Source organism: Trachinotus anak, unplaced genomic scaffold (assembly GCF_046630095.1).
Source record: "Trachinotus anak isolate AG129_WGS33_773 ecotype Australia unplaced genomic scaffold, CSIRO_AGI_Tana_v1 ptg000032l, whole genome shotgun sequence".
In the NCBI taxonomy this organism is placed as follows: Eukaryota; Metazoa; Chordata; class Actinopteri; order Carangiformes; family Carangidae; genus Trachinotus; species Trachinotus anak.
Genome location: NW_027273883.1, coordinates 14186448 through 14212506, shown reverse-complemented (window position 1 = coordinate 14212506; position 26059 = coordinate 14186448). Strand labels below are relative to the sequence as shown.

General features: G+C 41.3%; 1 protein-coding gene across 1 annotated transcript; it reads left to right on the top strand.

The window, feature by feature from the left end:
* Positions 1–240: 240 nt before the first annotated feature.
* Positions 241–22621, top strand: LOC139612851 (uncharacterized). Its single transcript, XM_071468932.1, has 11 exons — positions 241–439; positions 609–718; positions 839–985; positions 1127–1279; positions 2624–2733; positions 2851–2974; positions 4147–4239; positions 5028–5096; positions 10639–10692; positions 15713–15865; positions 22253–22621. The coding sequence occupies exons 1-11, from the start codon at positions 373–375 to the stop codon at positions 22424–22426; spliced, it is 1254 nt and encodes a 417-aa protein (XP_071325033.1). The 5' UTR covers positions 241–372; the 3' UTR covers positions 22427–22621.
* Positions 22622–26059: the final 3438 nt, after the last annotated feature.

The window sequence follows — 26059 nt, the reverse complement described above, 5'->3', positions numbered from 1 at the left end:
ACAAGCAAAATTGTATTTCAATTAAAGCCCGCCTTAATTAATCAGCAACTTGGAGACGTAGCATGTAAATTGTGAATATTTAAGAGTTGCAACAGGGTAAGTGAAGACGCTTAAAACACAATAGATACCATATGGACCGTTAAAATATTGTTTTTCTGTGCCTCATTGTCAAAATGGTTACTTCGGAACCGCACGAATTATGTCCACTACCTTTTTCCGTAGCAGCCACCTAGTCACTGATCAGCGCCTGCGCATTGCGTAGCTTCAGATCAACTACACTTGCTTTACACGCGTGTTTCAGATTCACACTTTGGGAAAATTATGTTTTAAAGCAGAAGTTCTGGAAGTATAAGACGTATTTTTTTTATCAGAATGGGAGGGCAGGCTAAGGGCAAAAAGAAAAATAAACCAAAGCGGAAAGAGAACCGTCCAAACAGTGGTAAGTTGTTCAGTCATTTATCATTTTGCTTGTTATTTACAGTATGAAACGTAAATGTCAAGCTCTGAGACAGCAAGTAGTTGATATTAACGTGTAATGTTTTGATTGACCTTAGGAAACCAAACAAGATAAAAATAACGTTACCTCTCCTCTCTCGCCATTACAACAGATGCAGGATTTGCTGGACTGTCACCTCAGGAAAGGGTGAAACTGAGAATGCATGAAAAAGCCAAGAAGAAGACAGCTGAGAAGTACTCTGTGCAACAACTACTAGAGAAGGTCACACTGACAAGATATCTATAGCAAAGACAAGACCCAGATCTGTGTCATTGAAATGTATTTTTTGATTCTGATCAGCTGCTGCATGTTTGTTATGTCATGTGATGATCTATTGTACAGACAGAGGAGTGCATGGACAGTTTTGACTTTGAGATGGCTGGGCTTTTCTGTCAACGAGCTCTGGATGTGGAGCCCACCAACCTGCAAGCTCTGGATATGCTGGGACACATCTCCTCTGAACTAGGAGACACACAGAAAGCTAAGGGGATATCCTTTTAAGCATTTTTTTCTTTGTTATTCTATGTGTGTCAGTAATACAATCATTTTATTTCAGTACTGCTGTGATTTTTCCATGTTGTTTTAATGCAGTGATGGTTGTTGGATGCTTCCTTGACCTAGTGTCTCTAAGTTTTTCTCCGTGCAGTGGAGATGAGCCCAGATGTAGGCCACAGTAAGTACATGTACCTCGGACAGATCCACACTGGTCAGGAGGCTGTGGACTACTACACTAGAGGAATACAGGTCCTACTGTCTGCACTGGAAAAACAAGCACAGACCACAGTGAGTACACACCTATACACACTCATACACCCTCTGTGGTTTCCTTACTTACATATGTTCTACATCTAGGGAGAAATGCTATTTAAGCCTGCTCAAGCCTTAATGCTTACTGTAATATTATTTATCTACACAAGGGGGTGCTCTTGGACAGTGTACAAATATCTATCCATCTTGCTATCGAATCCATTTAATCTATCTGACACATTCAGGGTGTTGTTATGGCCCATGACCTATAACTGTAGTACTGACATATTTTGCAAACCACGTATAAATTACAGGTAATTATTTGAAAATTGTGATACCTTGAAATCACCACAGAAATGATAATTCTGTGTTATTTGCCTCTATTTTGATAGCCACAGTGAGAGAGACAGGGAAGTCAGGGAGAGAGAGAGATAGAGGGGATGGCATGCAGCAAAGGGCTGCAGTTAGGGCTAAGCCTTTATAGTGCATGCTCTACCAGGTGAGCCACTGTGATGCCCCATTAACCTGTATTTTATGCTGAGAATTTTCAGTTTCTTGTGTTGACAATTTACAGCATTGGACTGAGTGTGATGTTTTCAGAAGCAATTCAATGAATTATTCAAATAAGCATGCAGAGAATATTTTAGCATACACAGTACATAATAATGTGCAATGCAATAAAACTGTAGTATTAAAGTAAAAATTAACAAACAGGAAAAAGCATGGCATAGTATTGAGTACAAGAATAAAGTAAACCATAAGGCAAAGGAGAAAATGTATTAGTTGTAATAATGGTACAGTGTTGAGGTGTACTGGTGAAAATATTCTCTTACATTAGTTTAGCAGTGCATATTAGTGCAGTTAATTCCAACTTAATTCAGTAGTTGTTTAACAGTTTATCGTTGGTATCCATTTAAATAACTGTGATTATGGTATTGATTAGAATTCGAATTCCAGTACCTTTATTATTTACCGAACAAATGCATCGAAGAAAGAAAGTGTCTGAGCTATTCTGCATAATTTAAATCTTCACAGGCCTTTTTCACACCAGTCATTTTGTCATAGTAGGAAAAGCACAGGTGTTACTAATAACATTCAAGTGTTCCAAGTGTTAAGCCATGACAGTGTGACTGTGAGCCAGCTGGCACAGTACCAGGACACTGAAACTGAAGCAGCCAACCTCCATTTTGTTATGTACACGTGCGCTTTTTCTACTATGACAAGCCAAAATGTTTTTCTTGAAAAAGGCCTGTTGAGATGAGGTTATGCGGGTATTTTCTTTACTCAATGACTTGTTAATAAAAAATCTGCATGTTCATTATCTTTTGATTTCGAACTTTATAAAACTTTCAGGTCATCTGCCCTCTGCTCTTTAAACAGGCTCAGGCCGGAGCTGCTTCCCAACCAGATGAGGGCCCTGAGCTCCCCACAGCAAAGGATGTTAGTGTAGCCTACTGCTCCATAGCTGAGATTTACCTAACAGACCTCTGGTACTGGTGCAAACAGAGTTACATTCTTGACACATACAACTTCTTGTTAAGGTTACTGTTTGGTAATAAGTTGAGAATTGTCTTTGTCTCCATGTTTATGTGATCGTGCGCCTGTAGCATGGAGGAGGGAGCTGCAGACAAGTGCAGAGAGTTCATCGAGAGAGCATTACAGTATCACCATGACAACCCGGAGGCTCTACAGCTCATGGCCAGTTACCTGTTCAGTACAGAGAAAAACCAGGTCAGTACACACACACACACACACATACACACTCAGGATGAGTTATCACCACATTAAAGCGGGAATCTTCTGAGTTAATTATTCTGAGCAAATTGAATTGTATGCCATTAATCAGCAGATGGACACTTACATTAACACACACATACAAAGACAGGTCATGCCGATATGAATGTTAATTACTAGGCAGATCGCTGAGGTCATATAGTCATCTGATAAAGAGGAAGGGATGAGGAAGCAGCCTATTCAACTCATTTTGTAAAGTTGCACAGTGTGCAGCATATTTTGATATCTTAATAATAATACTTTTTCTTTTTACTGATTGTTTGAGATGTTGCTGCTTTACCAGCTGTTATTAAAGGCAGATTCATTCAAGGTAAAACCTTTCTGAGAGAAACCTTTCTGCGCTGTCTTTCTGAAAGAACTTTGAAAGTGCTTTGACTTTCTCTTATGAATTTTTCAGGTCACCAAAGTGTATATGAGTTGAATAAAACACATGACTCCTTTTTACAGTTCTCATATGTTGTTGACTAAGACTTACAACAACAGCAGTGATGTCTAACGTGGCTAGACATTGCTTTTCAAAAACATAATAACCACCTTGCTGAGGTCTCTGGCAACAGTTTCATACAGTTTGCAGTAAAGCTTTTGGAGGAACATTGTGGAAAAACACTTTTTTTTCAAGTTCTTTGTATATTTATTCAGTTCTGAGGCCCCCGCTGGTAAAACTCACTTCATCTTCTTTGCATTGGCATGGTGTCAGCAGCGGAAACCCAAGACTATCTGTGAAAATGATCCTTTATGCTCTTACATCTCCACACTGAGGAAAAATGAAACACTGTAAAGCAGAAGTGGATCTGTAATACTATCTGTAAGCTGCAGGGGTCAGGCTGGCTCCAGCATCCCACATCTAGCAGCCAAAGTCTCTTTTTGAATACTTTGGTAATAATTAAAAAAAAAAAAAAAAAGAATAAAATTGATCATCAATCAAGAGGTTGTTGATATCTATATAACATTCATGATGCAGTTTGTAGAAGTATACTCATTAAATCATTTCACTTTACTCTTACAGCTGTTGATTTGTGTTTGTTTGTTTTGTGCGTTTGGGAGTATAGTTGTACATGCATACATATGTGCCTGTGAATTTAAATGTTTATGTGATTTGCCGTCTTCAGGAGGGTAGAGAATACCTGTTGAAGAGCGTTGGATTGTGGCTTCCTGCCCAGAAACAGACTGCAGCTTCTTCTAGCACAGAGGAAGGCGTGCAGGTGAGTTGGAGCTGTGCTTGTTTTTTTTTTTTGTTTTTTTTTTTTTGACAGCAACCAGCCCTCATAAGATCCCAGTTTATTTATAAAGCACTTTCAACTAACAGGATTGTCACAGTGTGCTTTGCAGAGAGCACAAACATAAGGACACCAGTAGAGATGAAAAGGCAGAGATAATGAAACGAGGGATAATAAAAAATAAAAGATGGAACAAATACTTTACAAACGTGTGTGTGTGTGTGTGTGTGTGTGTGTGTGTGTGTGTGTGTGTGTGTGTGTGTGTGTGTGTGTGTGTGTCTGTCTGTCTGTCTGTCTTTCTGAGAGTGTGTGAGGAGAAAGCGGATATGAGAGCACTAGGCAACAACAGAAAAAGGTCTAAAGGATAAAGTAAGCAAATTACTACAGGAAATTCAACAAAAAGAAGGAAGTGGCTGTTCTGTGATGAGATGTGTACTGAATTGCTCCTAATAAACGATACCTGAATTTACAATTATAACTGATTAAATGTGATATATGAGGGGTTTGCATAATGATTTGATGCAAAAATCCCAGTGGCAATCCTGTTAGGATGTTTATGTACTGGAGAAGGTTAATCTGAACTCAGGCCTGCTGGCACATTCACCGTGATTAACAGCCACATAGCTGGAGAGAGTTTTTTTTCCCTTATTTTTTTTCTTTACCTTGGAACTGTATTGTTTATGGTTTTTATCAGACAAAAGAAAAGAATTGTAATATTGGACGCTTGTGTAAATACTCACTGCAGAGCTGGCGACCTTCTCTTTTTTCTGCAGAGTGTGATCCCTCCATATGAGTCCCGCATCACCACAGCCAAACTGCTCATTGAGTCCGAGGAATACGAGGTAAAAAATATTTGTGTCTTGTGCTCGTACACTCTACTGTTGTTGGTCTGTGTATGTTTCATGGTGGGAGGGCGGCCTGGCATTTGTATGTGTGTCTACATGCGTTTGTGTGCTTTCCTTTCTAGCGAATGGCACCGAAGGTGGGAAGGCCATGCCTGGTCTTTATCCCCTCCAGAGTTCAGTGTCAATAATTGAAGAGTGGTATTTACAGAGAGGGACGGGGTTAAGGGGGCGCACAGGGGGAGGAGGGATGGAGAGAAGGAATGAAAAAATAAAAAAATTGAACCTTTATTCTGATGAATTGCTGCCATATCTGTGATACAGTGCCCTTGTCAACTAAATCACTCATCACTTTCCAGTATTAATGGCTTTGATTTTAGTGGCTCACTAGATTCACTTCAGTGCTAAAACCCCCTAACAGTCATTAACGCTAGAAGTCATTTTCTGTGATTGCTGCCACACCAACAGCAGTTCAGCTATGAGAACATGTACCCCCCCCCCCCCCCCCCCCCCCCCCCCCCCCACAAATTGTATAACAGCAGCTGAGGCATTTGTGTGTGTGTGTGTGTGTGTGTGCGCGCGGGGGAGATGAGCTGTCAGGTGTGTCAGTAAAATGACAACGTCTCGGTCCACAGTTTCTGACGTGTCGTTTGTCTTCATCCTCCTGTTGGTGTCATCATGCCCCAAACACAAACTGCACCCACTCCGAGTGCTTCATAACCTGGATATTTTTGCTGCGCACACGTGTATGTGCAGACACATCCATGCACAACTTTGGTCGTATTCGCCTTTTTGAAAGTTTCTGATGGAAATTGAGTTAAAGAGTGGAAGCTGAGAAAAATATTCTTTCCATTTCTCCCAGACTGCGACTTAGCTGAATTTGATAGGAACATCCTCTCGTCTCATTCCTTCCTCTCCCCCTCTATCCCACATACACACACTCTCGCTCACTTTTCTGCTTGCTGTCTCTCCCTGTGCACTGTAAATCTATCACAACTCTAAACCCTGTGTGAGGTTGTGTGCTTCCAGTCTGTAGAGTGAGGCTACCTTCTTAGCAGGGTGCCAGAATATGACCATTTGTCTGTATTTTTTTCCCTGTTGAATAATTTGTTTGGTGTTCCAAACTGTGCTAAGGCTTTGAAATGTTGATAAATGTATTTGCCAAAGAAACATTAAAGCAAATTTAGTTTTTCTCTGTAGTTTTATAGAGTGAACAGCTATTTCAGGTAAATAATAGTTCACTTTAGAATAGCAGAAGTAGTAGAAGAGCCTTGATGGTCTTTGCTGAAAAGCACTGGCCTGTCTGAGTTGGAGATTAAACTCTTTTTCTGATGAATACAGTTTGGCCTTGTACATTCAATCCACTATGGATTGACTTTGAATTGAAAACTTAGGGATTTAGCAACACAAAAATCCCATAGTGTGATTACTTTGGCCAGGTAATCAGGGTGTATGGTATTATCTTGATAGTTAGTGGAAAAAATAACAGTATAGTGCATGGTTGTGACCATGTGAAATTACAGAAAGGAAAAAAAAAAAAAAAAGAAGTTTCCCTCAGTGGCAGCATTTCATCATTTGAGATCACCGGGTGACAAACTAAATAAGAACCTCACACGTTCTTACATATGAGCTTTGCTCTGTGAAACAGGACCTATGATCCTTTTTCCTTGAAGATAGAAGTTTTATTTCATTAAAGTATATTCATTTCTTCTGACATTCATAGAGGTGGTCACCAACTCAGTATTGGTGGGTGGCTTCTGCAATAACAAAGGTAAAGCCAAAGTAGGAAAGTGTTGCACATAAATAATAGTGTCAGTGCAGGAGAAAAAGTCATCTTTTGAACTGCAAAGTCTGTAAGGGCCATGACTTTCAAAGTGTCTCTTCTAAAAGAGAGATTTCCTTTCAATTTGTAAGCGTTGATCACATGAAAAGCTCAGCATGGGAATAAAATTTCCTGATGAAGTTGATATTTTATGATAGTTGCGTTACTATAATAGAAGGTCAAAGTCATGGAAACACTCACATCAACTGATAGTAAAAGTTGCAATTGTGTACATGATATCTCATGGTCTGTGTAAGTACGCTGGCAGTGAGAAGACAGTGGGTTAATAAATTCATGAAACATCAGTTACATGACTGCGGCGCATCTCTTCAGTCTCCTGTTACAGCAAAGACGTGGATCTGTGCCACTTAATTTGGAAGGGAAGAAAATAGCTTTTTTTTTTTTTTTATTTATTTTTTTTTTAAACGTCTTTTTTTCCCTTTTGATTGTTTTTGAGGAGAAACACTTGAATGCATGCCAAATCTGTTTGTGATTTCCACAGCTGTAATGGAACTAGAGTAGGAGCACATAAGAGGTGCTTGAAAGCAGCAGAAGAGAGACAACTGTGGAGGTATTATCATCCAGCTGCTTGTGGTTTTGTTTAAGTGTTTCTGAGCTGGTTTCTTTAATGTTGAAACAACTAGTAAATTAACAGATTGGTTGATGGACAGGAGATTAATCTACAAGTTTTCATAGTTGATTACTTGTTTTTAGTCATTTATTAATCAAAAAATTCACTGCTTCCATTGTTTAATATAGGATAATTTGCTGCTTTTTCTGTTATATACCAATGTAAAATGAATATCTTTGGGTTTTGGAGTGTTGGTTTGAGAAAAGCAGTGATGTGAAGGTTGTTATGGAAATCTTTCACTTTATCTTCTGATTTACAGACTAAACCAATGCTGAGATAATTAGTTGATTATTTGGAGTTTTGTTAATCTATTAATTCTTTAAGTAGTTTATGAAAAAAATAACATTCTCTGGTTCCAGCTTCTCCAATGCAAGAATTTTCAGCTTTTCTCTGCTTATATCATTTTAACTCAAGAACATTGTAATTCATATTTTTCAGCATTTTCTGACATTTTATAGACAATAAACACTTAATGAAATAATATCTGAATTCCTGCTTTATTGCTTGTCTATACTGACATGTTATTTCATGGTTTAATAATGTGTGTTGTCACACAACCCTCAGAGATCCCCGTTTTCTCACTGTCACACACACATTACCATCATCATCATCACCTATCACCACCACTAATTCACTTGCCACATAGCGGACAGACAGACCGAAAGACGCCCTCCCCTGGCAGCCATTAAGGTGTCTGTTCGGTGTAGTTGTCACAGTGGCTGATGGGTAGTTACTTTCCTTGTCGTTGTCACTCTTGTTTTCTTTCATGTTTTTCATTTAACATTTCTGTTCTTACATTTACCTCAGGATGGAGCACAGCTTGTGCTTTCCAATGTTGCTTGGAAGTACAGTTAGCACTGACATCCCTAGGATTTATTTACTTAAGTGTAGACGTCCCTGTGTGTGTGTGTGTGTGTGTGTGTGTGTGTGTGTGTGTGTGTGTGTGTGTGTGTGTGTGTGTGTGTGTGTGTGTGTGTGTGTGTGTGTGTGTGTGTGTGTGTGTGTGTTTGTGTGTCAGTTTGTATGAGTTTCTGTGTGTTAGAGATACGGCTTGCCCTCACTTGTAAAGTGATTTGTCTTTCTCCTGTCTCTGCTGTGCGCTCCGGTAAAATGATTCTGTTAAACAAAATTGCCTGAAGATTACACACACGCATACACCAACTGCACACGCACACAATGGCCGTTATAAATTAGTTCCTCCCCAGAGTACAGTTTTTTTTTCCTTTTAACAGGTCTTGAAAGAAAGAGGACAACATGTACGAGGTGTCTTTGGCGTGTTTGTGTGTGTGTGTTTGTGTGCGTGTCCGTGCGTGTGTCTTTGCGGTGCTCCATTGTTGTTCATGGACCAGTTTTACATTGTTTACTAAGACACTTTTTTCGTAGTCTTCCCTCTAATTTTCTCACTTTTTCCTTCGTTGTACCCCTTATCTTCACGAGAATATTAATCTTGTTGTTGTTTAGAGCATGAAGCGGCTTAAGAAACTCTGAATCTTTAATCACTCGCCCCTGGGTTGACCAGTGTAGTTAGCAAGGAGACTGCTCACTTATCCTGGCTCCCAGATATCTCTTGTTCTATTTTTGTTGCTCCGAAACTGCCTGTTCTATCAGTTGTTTAATACCCGGACAGATCTTTGCTCCTATCTCTTGTATCTTGCGCTTGGCTTGAATTACTGTGTGCGTTCGTGTGCGTATGTGTGCGTGCAAGGGTGTGAGTCTGTCACATTAGTGTGATTCAACGAAAGTCAAGTAGATAATTCTGACGCTGAGCATGAATCCATTCATCATCAGCTGGGATTAGGTGTTTTTGTTTGTGTATTTTTAATCAGTCATTAATTAATTAAGGACAATGGGTTTTCAGCTGATAATTGGTCTAGCAATCAATCAACTGACTCCCTGACACGCACATTTGCTCACTCTTAACGAGATCCTCTCAATTAACCTGGCTCTCCTCAGTCTACCCAGGCAACAGACCTCTTTATCACCACCGGAACCACGTAGGCTTAATGAAAAGAGAAGAGAACTCCAAAGAGCGGGAGGGGAAAAAACTAGGAGGCTCTCCAGCTAATAAGACTGCCTTAACAAGAAACAAGTACTGCTTGTTGTGCTCACTGTTGTGTGTAGCTTTGTTGTGGTGTGTGACTGCGTGGTAGTGTGTGTGTGTGTGTGTGTGTGTGTGTGTGTGTGTGTGTGTGTGTGTGTGTGTGTGTGTGTGTGTGTGTGTGTGTGTGTGTGTGTGCACGCGCACAGGTACGTGCATGTCTTTTATTCTTGCCCTTCACCACGGGTGATTGGCTAACAGTCGCCTCCAACCTGAAGTTGACAAAAATCAATATATCATCACCTGGGGCTTCACACACACACACACACAGACACACACAGACACACACAGACACCACAACCACAGAATCCGCAAGGCGAGTGGCAGAGCAAAACAAATACACAGCCTACTTTAGTCAAGGTCTGTTTTCTGTAATAGAAACTTCCCACAGAAACTGACCCCAATAGTGAAGCACTACGGCAAAGGTCACCTGACATTAAACTCCTTTCAGACCTTAAGCTCTCTCTCCAGGACACCACAGAGAGGAAATTAGAGAAAATCTTGTGAGGGGGGAGCTAGAGATGGTGGTTCAGGCTGATCTTTAGGTTTATCATGCGTCCTGTGGATCGGGGTGGATCCTAAGAATATATTGACTGCTAATGTCAGTTAATGCATTAAAAGGGCTATTGAACAGCATGGCCAAAGTGACTATTGACTGTGCGATAAGCACTGGTGAGTGTGTCTATCGACGTCTATGTCTGTTGTCTTGTTGGTATCGACAATGTTGCGTATGTGACACTGGCCCCAGAATCTTATCAGACCCTCTGATCGCTGTGATTGATCAAGGTGCCTGGGAGATGCACAGCATCTGTGTGTTTGTCCGGGTGTGTTTGTTTGTCTGTGGGTACTATGTGTGTTCACTGATTAATGTTTTAAGCCTAAAATGGTTTTGCTGCAATTACTATCTTCTGATGATTTTCTTTTTTTCTTTTTTTTTCCCAATCTTCATTTCAATCTCACCCCCCTGTCTTCCGCTCTCTCTTTGCATTAGATGGCAGTAGATGTGTTGGAGGGTCTTCTGGAGGAGGACGATGAGGTTGTCCAGGTAAGCAATGAAATGGTGTCCAAGCAGTTGTCCAGTAAAGATTTGGTTATGCATTTCCAGCATGTCTGTTTCTAGCCTGGTTCCAGATCTCTGCAATTTGTTCAGCAATACCAATTACTCTGGTGTCGTCCTGTCTGACAGCTGGTTGTTGAAACAAACAACCAGTCAGGGCCAGGGTGACCTTCTGTGGTTTTTATCCTACATAGGTAGCTGCCTCACTATATCTATGAACAAGGCAAGGTCAAAACCTGGTAAATAGCTGGACTGCAACATAGGTTATTTGCCTTCAGCCTAGTGTCAGCTGCTTTCAGCCCTTTATCTGTTTGCTTCTCTCCCACTCTCTGTGCTCACATATACAGTGTTTTAAAACAGCTGAGTTCCCATGGAAGCTGTTCTCATCTACATGTTCTTTCTGTTTCTGCTGTCAAACAACAGAACAATAATGAAAAAGTGACTGCATCGTGGTCCATTGTCACTTCCAAGCCATTTCCAAGCTGCTGCTCTGCAGTGCTGAAATTCTGATTTTATACCTGCGACTTCATCTGACAAAATCAGCACACACACACACACACACACACACACACACACACTGTGCTCTGCTTTCAGCTGCATTAACTTAAGTTAAAAGCTCAGTCATGGCAGCTGCCGTGCAGTCAGCATTGAGAGCTGTGCCTGCAGACATAAAGCCAGACCTCACACTCACAGGGAAATACTGGAGACTGTCTTCACGGAAAGTAGCTAAGATTTGTGTCTGGGTGGTTTTTGGAAAATTTGGGAAGTCTAGCAACAAAAGGTGCCAAGTTGGCAACACTGCTCGTTCTAGCCTAATCATTTTGTGAGAGCAACAGTCAATGGGAAAACTAAAACTCAGCTGGACGACTAGTGGTGTGATTTCATCAGTCACTCACGACATTCACGTTTATAGGGTTGGCCCAGTAAATTGCGTGTGGTTGAGATCAACACAGACTTAAGTCAGAAATACAGAAATAATCAGCATATTTCCTCATTTGTCTTAAAGAACCATAAATGAACAGCTCCGGAGAACTGCTACTGCATCTTTATCAGTTATCTCTAACTGATTGGTCAAGGCAAAAGAAAACAAGATTCTCCTCCCTCCGACAAGAATGAAATGAACGATTGCAATATATTCTGACTGTGAGGCCGGTCTGTCCTGACTAATGAACAATTCTTGAACAGACTCTGTTCAGGAGGTCGTTACTCATCAATGCACAGGATTAAGTGATGTGTCCCCTTTCAGGCTGTCTTATTGTTATGATGCAGTAGTTACTGCAGGATCAGAACAAGACAAATCTTTCATGACCCGAGTGGGAAGGAAGAAGTCTCAACCTGAGCACTTGTGTTGCTTATGCTGAGCCATTGTTGTGTGTGTGTGTATGTGTGTGTCTGTGTCTGTGTGCACAAAGAAGTATCTACACACCCACCCTTTTGCATTACTTGCTCTCAACACTTGCACGCTCACACAGAGTACGACTGAGAACTTGAATGCTTATTAGAGAGTGGCGTAAACGGCGGCATTTACTGTGCTTTAACGGGAACTATGTGCCGACAGCGTGCTCCAAATCCTCACTGTCAGTTGCAGACGGAGTGAAGGTGTGCCACCGAGTGTCAGATAGAAGAGCACGGCAGCGTCCTCTCTCTCTCTCTCTCTCTCTCTCTCTCTCTCTCTCTCTCTCTCTCTCTCTCTCTCTCTCTCTCTCTCTCTCTCTCTCTCTCTCTCTCTCTCTGTCTCTGACTCCCCCTCAGGCTCAGCCTCCCACACACACCCCTCAGCTGACAGATTGAGAGCAGTCATCAGGGGGCTGAACTCTTAAACTTGCTCCAGAGACGCACAGCTGTGACACTCGATTTTGAGCGGGCCTACAGCCAGTCTCACATGCATGCACTCCCCAGTACTTATGGTCAGAAAGTGTTTTGTCAGATCGTATCAAAAGTTATATAGCTAGAGTCATATTTGTGACGTCAGAAATGTATGACAGATGCATTTGACTGCATAATGCTCTCCCTCTCATCCTCCCGCTCCCTCTCTCCTCCCCTCTTTGTCTTACACTCTCTCTCTAATTTCCTTTCTTAAGCACGGCAGATAAGTTGTTCGCTCTCGCCTCCGTCTCCTTGCTCTTGTGTATCTCCAAGTCAGAGCCTTACTTATATAACGTTAAGTCTGCTCAAACAACAGAGCTAGTTCCTCGCAAATCTTGTTTCAAAGGTATTCCACTGATTCATGATGCTTTTGTTCTTCCTTCAGCAGCACCATATGGGAGCTAAGATGTGCCTTCACTTTGAAACGACAATAGTCCCAGTGATTTGATTGACAGCATTTATTTTATTATGAGTGCTTCTGCCTGGGGTTGCAGGAGGGTAGAGTGGATTCTCTGAAGTTCTTAATTAGCTTTCTCGTGTTTTAATTTCGAGGGCAGATGCATGAGCCGTTTTTACCACATCCACATATTTCACAGTGGACCATCTGTAAAGAATTTCTCTATCCCTGGTCTAGCTGTTTTGAAAACATGCAGTGGTTCTCACTTGTGAGGAAGTCAAAAATGTTGAATTTAAGTGACCTAATTTCACTCTTTCTCTCTTGAATATACACAAGAATATTTCTCTCCGAGGTTCTGCATTCACAGAAAACGTTTTAGCGATAGAAATGTCAAACTGCTGGTTCTGAGACATTACTACATTTATCCAGTGCTGCTGTTGTTCTGATAAGTGTGGCTGCAGGGGGTAGCCTCCCACTCAGCATACGGAGCAGCAATTTTGAATTCAGTGTGGCATGCCTGGATGTGTTTGTTAGCTAAATGGTTGATTTGGCAGAGGTGCAGGTCTTTACTGCCTCTGCCCTCAATGAATAATGAATAAAGCTAATGTTCGTATTTTGGTGCTTGAAGAACAGTGGGTGGGTGATCTTTGGCCTTAGATGAGAGGCGCACACACACCTCCAAGTTCACTGAGAGGTGAACATGATTGTGTTTAGAGGTGGAAGAGCAGGCTTTGCACAGTGAATGTGATTATGTTGGAGAAAAAAAAGGTGTGAATGGAAAAGAAAGAGATCGTGCTCATTGTGCTACGTTCCAACAAACTAACTTACAGTTAAAAGTATGCCTCCCCTCACTGAACTCTGGAGATTACTTCAAAATAATTTTGTATGTTTTTTTTTTTTTTTTTTCTGAACAGGAGTCAAGTTAAGAGGCGTTGAACACCTAACTCAACAAGGTGCTCTGTTTGAACTGAGTGATGCTCGCACATCTGGTGTCAGAGTCTTTGCCAAGGGTTGTTCGAAGAGAGAATTATTACTAAATATTTATGAATACACTGAGCCAAGAAAACAGCTTTGTGTTTCAAATTAAATCTAAGTTATGACTAATACACTACCATGTTATAAAGAAGAACAGCTAACCTACTGGACCTATTGGAGCAATATACGATAATAATCTATTATTCTTCACATGATATTGCTCCTCCAGGGATTGATCTGGTCGTTTTCCGTTGGCCCTCAGCTGGTGCCGTGTTGTGTAAACGAGACAGACAAATAGCCAAACATTTACCACTTGGATGGATCTAAAGCAGCCTCTTGAAAATAAGATGATACTATTAGGCTATAAATGTGGGAATTGAACCTACATGATGCTTGAAGAAAATCCTTCATCAAACACTTGACTCAGTAAATGAATTTTGCACAGACCTGAGTGTGCAGATGTTTTTCTTATTAAAGAGCAATTATAGCTGCAAAAAGTAATATGCATAGAAAGAAAATAAGATATTATCATATAATTAGAATCTAAAACTAAGTGTTTTATATTCGCATTCGCTCTCTCATGTTCTCACAAATGGTTACAGTGTGATGGACAAATCACTCATATGTGTATTCATCAGTAGATTTTATTTCATTACTGGTCATCTAAATTGCCTGTTATTTATAGATGTTTTTGTGGGTTTGCCTGGAAACACTGCAGACATTCACATCTTCTAAAATCGTCATGGAAAGAAAAGTGGTTCTTCCACTCACTAGACCTGGCCCTTCTTACCGGCTGCTAATGCAGTAATCAGCACCTTTCACCCTGTACGTGCCTCACACAAACATTTTATTTTGTATTGCTCTTCTGTAAATGATTTTTTTTTTTTTTTTTTTGGGATCCAAAATCATCAAAACATCTCTAGCCATAACCTGCTCTGGAGCAGGTACGGTGTGGAGCTGAAGTTACCGTGGCGATGTACAATACCTCACTGAAAAATAAGCTGCCATGGTGGAACTGAAAAACCAGAGTCAAGGCAGACTTGGCTTGTGAGCCCGCTAATGTTGCTTTCTGAGACATTCCCCATTGACTTCTGTCAGGGCAGAAAAGTGCCTCTAAGAAGTATTTTATGGTGCAAAATTGAAACCATGCGCAGAATTACAGAATTTAACATTTAGATAAAGAGAATATTAAAAACTATCTTTATATAATTAAATAGCAAGCTAATATAGTCGACAGCACAACCTTTGAGTATGATATTATTTGGAATGGAAAAAAGATATTTGCCTGAGGAAATTAATTTTTCATTTTGTTATATTGTGTTTTTATTTTTTCAGAAAAGTAATTGCATCTTTTCCTAAAGAGTTAAAAACATTTTTTGAATGACAAGTGGAAAAATGGTGACCCCACAAGTCACAAGTTTAAATTCATTGTGAAGCTACAATATGTGCACTTGTGCATTTACATTCATGCAGCATTCATAAATGGCTATAGTATATATCAGTATTGAATGAGGCTGACAGTTATTATGTGAGTGATGGATTGCTTGTGTGTGTATGTGTATGTCGGTGTGATCCCATGTCACATTTGTAATACCCGTTTGTCAAAGCAGGATGTGGGATTTCATGCAGACATGCTCTGTGAGGGTTACAAATCTGTTTCCCTTGTCATTGTTCACTTACTGCAACAAAGAACACTTTCTCGCTCTGTCAGAATCTCACGCCTCCCCCCACTCCCCCACCAACCCCTCTTGCTTTCTCTGTGACTCCCAGGTGTGGTATCTCTCCGGCTGGGTGTGCTACCTCCAGTTTGAAAAAGCAAAGGAGCAGCAAGAAAGAGAGGGAAGGGAAGTGACGGAGGACGAGATGGAGGAGTGGAAGGCACTGAAGGAGGCAGCCAGATCATACCTGACCAATGCTAAGAAGGTAACTCGGGTCAAGATCTGCCCACAAAAAAAAAGATCACTCCTTAGTGATGACGGTGGAAACTAACGTAGTACATGTGCCCAAGTACTGCACTTGAATACATAATAATTTTAAGGTTTGGACTGTTGGTTGGATATAACAAGACATTTGAAGGTGTCATTTTTGAGCTCTAATTGGGATGGCCATTTGTCACTATTTTGGTACATTTTACAAACCAAACTATTTGTGGATAGAAAATTATCAATGGAATAATCCATAATGAAAATAATCGTTAGATGATGTCCTAATGGTCATATTGTGATGGCCACCCCATCCTACAAGAGTTAAAAGCTGCTTAAATATTAATGCATGAATACAAATGTAATTTTAGAATATATGATAACACTCACAGGGGCCATTTCCCTCAATCGAGTACTTTTAGTTTAACTACATTTTCCCAATAATACTGAGATACTTTTATGTGCAAATTTAGAATGAATGACTTTGATTTGTAGTGGGAGTATTTTTATAGCATAGTTTAGTTTTTAGTTAAGTGAATGATCTGAATTCACCACTGTATGCTGCAACTGTGGCTACAGCTAGTTATATCCAGTAAACTGTTGCAATAGATAAGACCCCTAAGGACCAGTTCCTGTCAGAGAAGGACTACACATAGCACTGTGAACATGAGAGGATCTTAACTAAGCTCCATTGTTGCCACAGAAATGTCTTTTTGTATAGTCTCAAAGAGGTTTAAATATACCCGTCTTTCTCTACCATCCTCCTACACACACACACACACAAACACACACACACCATGGAGTGATGTGTCTCATTCATTCTGTCATTCCGTCAGGGAGCAATGCTTCTATGGAGCAGTGATTCATGTTAGTCTAAAATCCAATAGGCTTGTAAATCAGACAGCTCAGACTGAAGGATGGCAGGCCCCACCTCCAATTTTTTTTTTTTTCCCCCCTCACTTTACTTTCCTCTCCTTTTCACCTCCCCTCCCACCTCCCCACCCTCCCTCTGCCTCTCCTGCCCCTGCCGTGTTCCTCTACAGATGAGTAGGGGAAGCAGAGTGGCAATATATTGATGTCTGTCTCTCTCGCCAGCAGTGTAGTGACAGGCCCGTCTAACCATCATCCACTGGGGATGTCCACAGCTAAGACAAGAGCGAGGTGGGCTTTGAGCTGCCAAGAGGAAGAATGGAAAAAACTGTGGGGAGGAAAATAAGAGCACATTGCACATATAGATTTCAGCTGACAGCTTTGTGGTGAGAAAGGAAAAAAAAAAAACAAATTGAAAAAAATGCAATTGAGAAATAGGGAGAATTAAGTACTTAGCCACTTTTGCAGCCAGGGAGAGACTGGTAGAAGAATTGGGTAAGGCGTCAGAGCGTGACAAGTAAACAGCATAGTTTCTTTGTAGAGTGAGTGAATCAACAGGCGCAGAATAATGTGAAAGGTAAATGCTCAAAGACCTTGAGAAGGTGAGGTGGATTGTGGAGGAAAGACAAACCCCTGTTAATTTCTCAGCTCAATGCCTTTGCTCACATGTGTGTGCATCTGTGCACTGTGTAGTCGAGATTCTCCCATGTTTCTATCAGAGCTTTGTTTCTGAGCATCACTGTGAGTGTTAATTATTAACGATGAGTCAGTCTGCTAGTTAAAATGGGCTCCAACATGGAAATGAAGCCTCAAAGCCCAATGGCTTGTTTTGGCGCCAGTCCACTTCTGTGCATACTTTATGACTTTGCTAAGTGTGTGTGTGTGTGTGTGTGTGTGTGTGTGTGTGTGTGTGTGTGTGTGTGTGTGTGTGTGTGTGTGTGTGTGTGTGTGTGTGAGGTGTGAGACAGTGAGAGAAGGCATGTGGTTATGCGTAGGCGCACCTTATGTGGATGCACATATTTAATTATGGTTGTGTGTGCCAACTTGCATATCTAATTATTTGTTAAGAAATGTCTTCATTATTCATCTCTTCTCTGATCAATAAGCGTGCATGCTCACACACACGAAACACACACACAAACACAAACACACACACACACACACGCACACGCACGCACACACACGCACGCACACATACACACAAACACAAACACCCTGCATTCAACTGACATGCTCTAAAAAGGAATGATAGGAAAGACTGGATGGGCTGAGAGGACAAGAGAATGAAAGGGGAGGCAAGGAAGGGAACAGATTGAATGTGGGGTGTGTGTGTGTGTGCTTGTGTGTGTGTGTGTGTGCAGGGGGTGTAGCTGGTGAATAGTGGCAAGGGTAAAATCAATAGTAAACCGGACGTGAAATGGAATTTGAGTCTCTGCCAGATAGGGTGCGATTGAAGAAGGATCCGCAGTGTATGCACAGAGGACAGTGTTATATATATATGTGTGTGCATGTGTGCACATGTGCGTGAGTGTGCGCAGAGGCAGCTAGGGCAAACGTAGGTCAAAAGCTTTACTATTTGATGTGGCTGAAAGGGTATCTCATGAGCACGGATTGTGGGTGGGGGTAGGTCCGAGGTGTGCTTGTCATGTAATTTTAATGCCTTCCCCTATCGAGGATGTGACTGGAGGACTGAGGTGGTAAGATGTGTGCGTGTATGTGCATCTGTGACTTCCAGCGACATGCCCTGTTCACACTCAAGAAGGTCTAATCTCAGCCAGCGTCACGCTCTTACCCTCACCACAAGTGTGTGTATGTCTGTGCGACAGTGAGAGAGAGAAGTTAAGAAATGTGTTGAAGTAATTCATCTAATTACTGTTCTCTTACTAATCAGGAGATGTACTGTATGAATGTTCTGTTTGGTCTAAAAAAAAAGAAAAAAGATGGGGGGGGGCAGGATTCAAGATACAGAGGGAAGTTTAGAGGAGGGCAAAATTTTGGCACTATTCTGCCAAAATACATTTGTGTGTGTGTGTGTGTGTGTGTGTGTGTGTGTGAGAGAGAGTGAGCGTGAGTGCATGCAAGTGGGAGTATAAGATGTGGAAGTATGAAGAGGTATCTATCTCCTTGACAGGTAGGTCATTTGGTGAGAGTGTACGAGTGTGAGCGAAAGAAAGCCAAAGACAGAGTACATGAGGGGAAAATGGTCAGGAGACAAGCCGGGAGAATGAAGGCATTAGGAAATGAAATGAAAGAAGAGGTAAAATGAAAGAGGAAGTTAAGTATAGATGTGGAGTAGAAGGTGAACAATGATGGAATGATTAGGCTTTCACCACATAATCAGCCTGTCTTTATTCTGCCATATGAGTTGTAGAGTCGTTTTTTTTTTTTTTTCTAAGAAATGAAGGGAAAAAGAATAATTTCTTCCATGAAGGGTACATTAGTGCTTATTATTACCCCCTTCCCACTGCCTACTGGACAAAAGATAGCATTTACAGATAATCTTTGCATGGCCATATTATAAATGTATCCAAAGAAATTACATTCATATCAGGGAAAACAATGAATTGAAAGGTATTGCATCAGATTTTTGTCAGTACTTATTTGTGGTATTGCAGATTTCTTTTTTTTTTCCTGTTCAGTCCTTTAAACCAAACAGAAAGCCCCGGCTGGCTGCAGTATAATGGCCATAAACAGGGTTAGACCTTATTCAGCTCCAGAGGCACTAGCACAATAATCCATTGTGCACCTGAAGCAAACACATTTCTGTTTTGTATAAAATTCCACCAGCCTATTCAATTCTGTCGCCTAGAATCGGAGATGTTACTGTCATCATCATGAAGTCAAACTTGCCAACACTTCTCTGCAGAAGTTTCTTCACTGTGAATGCTGCCAATTTGATTAAAGCCACATCGTGCCGCTAAATGTCTGGAAACTAAAAGGAAGAAGTTCACCTTCTTCGGTTAACGTGTGAGCATGCTAACACTTGCTAACTAGCACTAAACATAAAGCTAAACTGAGGGTGAAGGGAATATCACCAGTTCTGCAAGTATTTGGTCAAAAATATTGGTCACAGTTAAATTTGGATCTGATGGCATCAGTAAGGTCATTTGAATCCATCGTCCATGAAAATCCCTACAGAATTTCCTGCCAGTACCACCAGTAGATGTTAGGATATTTTACTGAGTAAGTGAAAACTCTGACCTGCTGGTGGCACTAGAGGATAGTCTAAGTCATTTGAAAGTATTCTCAAAGGACTTCAAATGTTTGTATCCAATTTTATGGCAAATCATCCCAATAGCTGTCAGGATATTCCACTCTGAAGCACGAACGTCAAACTCATGTTGGTGCAAGAGGAAAAGTCGGGGGATCACTAGAGTCAGTGGCACTGACCCACAGGGATTCAATAATGTCTGTACGAAATTTCAAACTCGACCAAAGTGGTGGACCAACAGGCCAACTGCCGTTCTCTAGGGCACAAGCGTGGCTGACAAAGAAGAGCGAGTAGACAGTGAGGACAGACGTGTCTATGCACCCCTGTGTGTGTGAGTGAGAGAGAGTGCTTATGGTGGTGGTCAAGAGTGCTTTGGACTGTAACTTGGGCTTTGAAAGTAGAGCAAAGTGGACCATGAAAAAAAGTTATACGATTTTACACACATACACCCCCCCCCCACTAAGCAGCTCTGTGGGGCGTGAAAGTGAGAAGAGAAAACATAGGCTGTTGTAAATGAGAAATGCCTGTGTTTTTTTGCGACGGCAATGCTGATCTCAGCAGCGCTCGGTGTGGAATGTGTAAAGAACAGCTCCTGTTTGTTTGGCTAGCTGAAAGCATCACAGTGAATAATCACATCTCATCCAGCAGACACACACTGCTATTGACTTGTAGTGAAAAATTATCACATATCGTATAAATACAGTTTCCAAGCAGCATTCTGTTTTGTAGATGGTATGTTTGCACATGTTCACTGTATCTTTTTTTTTTTTTTTTTTTTTTTTAACTTTATTTTCTCTCTCATGCAACTCATATGAAAGACAACCTCCACCTCTTACCCAAGGCTGTAATGTGCAATTATTCTGGGTATTGAACCAAGTCCATTCTAAAGCAAACCCAACTTTTATTCAGTCCTGTTGTGGATAAACATCTCCAGGCATTTCAGAGTGACACTGGCAGAATGAAAATCAGTGTGGTTTTTTTTTTTCTACGTGTGTGTGTGTGTGTGTGTGTGTGTGTGTGTGTGTGTATATGGTGCTCTAAGCAGGCAGAGAGGGTCAGTTCTTAGCCAGTGTCAGACCTTGTGCCTAGGCCTGGGTCATGCTCCACCTCCCTGGAGCTCCAACCTGCAGAGACAGCATCCACTTAAATATATACACACAACCCTACACACACACACACACACACACACACACTACACATTCTTACATTCCAAATGAGTTCCCATGGGACTGCGTGTCTCCTGTCAGGACCTGCTGTTGCTTAGAGACTGGTCCTGGGGCAAAGCAGTCACACACACTCTTCTTCACTCTCCTGGCCTCGTTACACTTTTAGTAAGAATGATGGCACTCAGCTGCTTATTGTCCCTGAGCTCAAGTGAATGTGTGTGTGTGTGTGTGTGTGTGTGTGTGTGTGTGTGTGTGTGTGTGTGTGTGTGTGTGTGTGTGTGTGTGTGTGTGTGTGTGTGTTAACTGCATTTGGTAGACCAAATAGAATAATATTCCTAGATCATATGAACCATTCCCCACTCAGCCTCTTTATCTGTCTAGTTTTGTTTCTGGAAAGAAAAGCATAAATATAACTTACTGTATCAGTTCCCCTTACCCTGTAAATGCACACACAGAAACACTGTGTTATACTTGCTGTCCTAAATGGTAGCCCCAGTAGTTTTATCACCAGCTCCACTTTGAGTTCAGTAATTACACACAAGCAGCGTATTTTACAGAGATAAATCAGCTGGCTACTTTGAGGACGGGACTTTTTTTTTATCTTGCTCTTTCACGGCATATTTCACTGAGATAACAACTTTGATTATGTGTGTGTACGTGCACATGTGCACCACATAACCATATGTGCTTCAGGATACATTTCTCAGTGTGTGTGCGTTTGTGTGCGCGTGTGTGTGCGTGCATGTCGCAACAGCAAGAGGAAGATAAATGGTCTTTTTGTCTCCTGTGCGGATGAATGGTGTATCAAATGTGCTGATTTGCCAAATGAAAGACAAAAACTGTTTACCAGCGTTTTGCAAGCCGTGACTGCCCCGCTGACAGAATGCAGCTGAGCTGCTGTTGAATATTTCAGGCAGGCTAACCAGCACTTAAAACCTCTAACTGATGCTGTAGTGATACACTAGCATAGCTTCAGTGACGCATCACAAGGGCTTCTCTCAAGAGCATTTCACTCATCATATCTCATTTCTTGTATTCATGCACTTCATTTTGTCATAATTTCTGCTGTGTAACCTACTTCCTATTTACTATCCGATTACACACTTGCATTATACTTTTTTGTCATTTTTGTCCCCTCCAGCTGTACAGTAAGCTGCGATGTGATGACCAGCCGATGTTGGAGCATGTGGAGCAGCTGCTTGGCGAGCTGGGAGGAGAGATTGAGGCAGAGGAGGGAGAACCAGACTTGGATGATGACTATGAACCCTGTAGTGATGAGGAGGAGGAAGATGCAGAAGCACCGATGGAGCATTGACTGCACCCCCCCCCCCCTTTATTTGTATTCTATGATATCACTTTTCTCCATCATGCTTCCCTCTAGTTTCAATGTTCTCGTGCGCTCTCTAAAGTGCCTTTTTTTACCGGTTAACCTTTCACACCCATGTATCAAAGATGAAATTTAAAATGAAATGCACAAAAAGAGTGGTATTAAAAGCCGCAGTCAACTCAATCTCTTTCAGTCACTTGTTTAATGCTTTTTGTGAAATAAGTGCATATTAGAGTGATGCTTCCCTTAATCACCCTGACAGAATGATGGTGATGAAAGAAAGTTTTATAGCTTTACTTCTCACCAGCAGAAAAAAACAAAACACCTTTGAGTGCTTTTACCTTATACACACCCACACATGGTTTCTACAAGCAAAGATGCACAACACATGTGTACACACACAAAATAAAAAAACAACAAAGAAACAAAAAAAACAAAAATGCACAAAGGCAGCACATGAATTACTTCAGCTCTTCCTCAGTACAACAGCAGCAGTAGCAGCAGTGTTTCTCTCTCAGACTGCAGCAAAGTGAAATATCTTATCGGGGTGTGGGCATTATTAGAAAACTGTGTCTACCAACAAACGGTTCCGTGTGAAGGTCATTATAGTCCAATGCAATGCTTGAATTTTTATGCCGTTCAGTTTATTCTCCTGCTTTGTATTTTGTTTTCTCTCCCTTTGTTAACTCATTGGATTCAACAAGACAAGACACAATGGAGACAATTTGACGTTGACTTATGTCGTATGCGTTTCTCTCCCTGCTGTTCAAAGCTTTTCGGAACGGAGAAACTGGGAACTGAGCCCTTTTAAAACTAGTTTTTGCATCGCATCGCAGCCTTTTGAAATTCTCAGACGGGGTTATGTAGTGTAATGACATGGCAAAATAATGGACCGATGCTTTTCACTTTCTTTTATATTTTTTACTATTTAGTGCAGCAAGGTGAAGAGGCAGAGTCTCTACATTTTAGAGGTAGACAGGTACACATACAGCTGCTGTCTGTGGACAAAGAAGATTACAACATTTGAAGATATTTCTGTAACCAGCAAAACACTTTTCATAGCATGAAAAACTACTGTGGTCAAAGATATCGGACTGAAAACTATCTCCAAATCATAAAAACACACTCTTGCTTTTACTTTAGCAAAAGCGGGATTCATTTAAACCATCTATGTAAATTCAAACATAAAAGCATTTTTACTTTTGTTTCTATGCAACTCCAAAAGATTTTTCTCAAGTTCTTTGCTATAATTATTATTTTTTTTATGGGACATTTTCTCCTCAGATGCCTTTAGTAGAGGGAGAGGAACTGTTGCATATGACATGCTTTCTGCAACACACATCCACCAAATAGTATTTCTCCATCCACCATGCCTGTTAACACACACAACACACCCCAGACATCCACGGCTGTGCGGCCTCTTTGAAGAATTTCATAACCGGTAAATGGGAACGTTATCTGAGATCCTGCTCCTGATAGGAGCGGCTCTGCAAGCCGAGAGGCCTGTTGGAGAATACAGGGGTCCAGATACCATGATCCGATAGTACGTGTTTGTGTTTAAGGAGCGTAAAATACAGCTCAGGAGAAAAGTCACAGATACGATCTTCTGTGTGTATATGTGTGTGTTGTTTATCATAGCCCTAATGTGATATGATGTGTTGTTATTTGTGAACTGGGCTTTGCTCAGAAATATTCATGTCTGCGATGTTTAGTGTATGATAATGCACCAGGAGTACAGGCCTTGAGGACTGGCTACCTGGAGCGATGCTGTCATCTAGCATTTGGTTTTATAATTAAAACGGGCTCTAGTGTCCATGTGTGTTTCTACATTTGTGTGTGTGTTATGGCGTGTGTCCATGTGGCTCATCTGCAGTGCTGTGTGATTAATGACTCCAGGGGTGAGTGAGCATCAGCGGTCAGCCCTTTCTGGTTATTCTGAGCTGACCTAGTGTGATTGGGCCATAGTGGACAGAAAGCCTCGGGTGATCGCGAAATCCTTGGCCATTCTCTCACCTGTACATCAGCCTCAGCGCCACAGGAATATTTCCACTCGCTGAGAGAGGGGAGTGCAGTTTCTACACAAGGACACACATTCAATCACTGGGAAAGGACACTCACTGTTTGCTTGCATTCTTTCCCACTCTGTGCTGAAAATCGCTCTCTGAAAGGCCAAAAATGGCTCTGTGAGAGGCCAACAACACAGTAATAGTTAGACTTTTATAAATATGTTGCCTTGCCATAGATCCACAAGGTTTGACCTTCTTATGTTTGACAGTTTCGTCTGTCAAATCAACATTATATACATAAACAAAGAAAATCATCACATTGTATGCATAGTTAATGCGTGAGACGCCTACATACATTAAGCTGATTTTTCTTTTTTACCTGTATGTCAGGCTTTCTTTAGAGACCCTAGCTGCATGTGTTCAGTCTCCAGGGAAACCAACCCATAATTAGTATTTGTGTGTGTGCGTGCGTGTGCCTGTATGTGTTTTTTAATAATCGACGGTAATGAGATGAACGGAGGGGAGAATAATCCTGGATTAACAGCTTAAAAATGCATGTGTCGTCATAACAACATCCTGATTGCGACTTAATCATTGAAATACAGTCACACAAACACTCAGGAACCACAAGCACACACACACACACACACTAGCACAGCAACCACCAATTGTCCGTGCATCAGATAACTGAATGCTACAAGCTGTGTGTGTGTGTGTGTGTGTGTGTGTGTGTGTGTGTGTGTGTGTGTGTGTGTGAGCGCTGTTTATCCTGTGTTGGTGTATGTGTGTATCATTGACTTAATTAGAGAGTTAAGCAGGGTGCTCCTCTGACGGGATTAAGGGGGAAATTATCAGAATCTGGAGACTTAAAGCTGAAACCAGTTAAACGGAAACAGGAGGAGGGAGATCAGGGCTCAGAGGAGAAAGGAGTTTGAGAGGCAGTTCTACTGTTTACACATATTCATATGTTCATTTGTGTAAATTGTCCTCTTGAAGCCATGCTTAAGTACTCAAATTTGCTTCAAGGTGTACAAGCAATTCTTTCCACCTCTCAAAGCCACCGTTGGGGTCTTTTCAAGCTGTGTGCACCCTCTGTTTGTATGCAGGAGAGGTTTTATGGATATTCTAGGATACTCAGTGAGAACACTGGAAGGTGACTGAAATTCACACAAGCGGGACAAAGGAGACCAAGGATAAAATCGACTCCCCTGACCTGAAGATTGACAGATAGGAACTGCTTGTCGCTCACCTACATCACATTCTTTATGCTGCGGCTGCGCATTCAAACTGTGAATTAACTACATAATGGGAATGATGGTTATCTGACCCATGGGTTTTCCTGACAGCTGCTGTGAAAAGCCATGAATCAAGCGACCTTTATCCTCTTCCGTGAAACCGTTTCCTGTATAGGATGGATTTGTTGTGGTAATGGATGCAGTCCGCCTGGACAGGGAGAAGCTCTGCAGCAGATTGATTGATACAAGGGGTTAATACTGTCAGCTTTGTGGAGCTTAATATGATCATTAAAGGGTGATGTGGGTTTTCTTAGAGAGGTGTTGGAAAAATGTATTTCATCTAATCAATATGGCAAGAGGTAATTGTCCATTATATGACC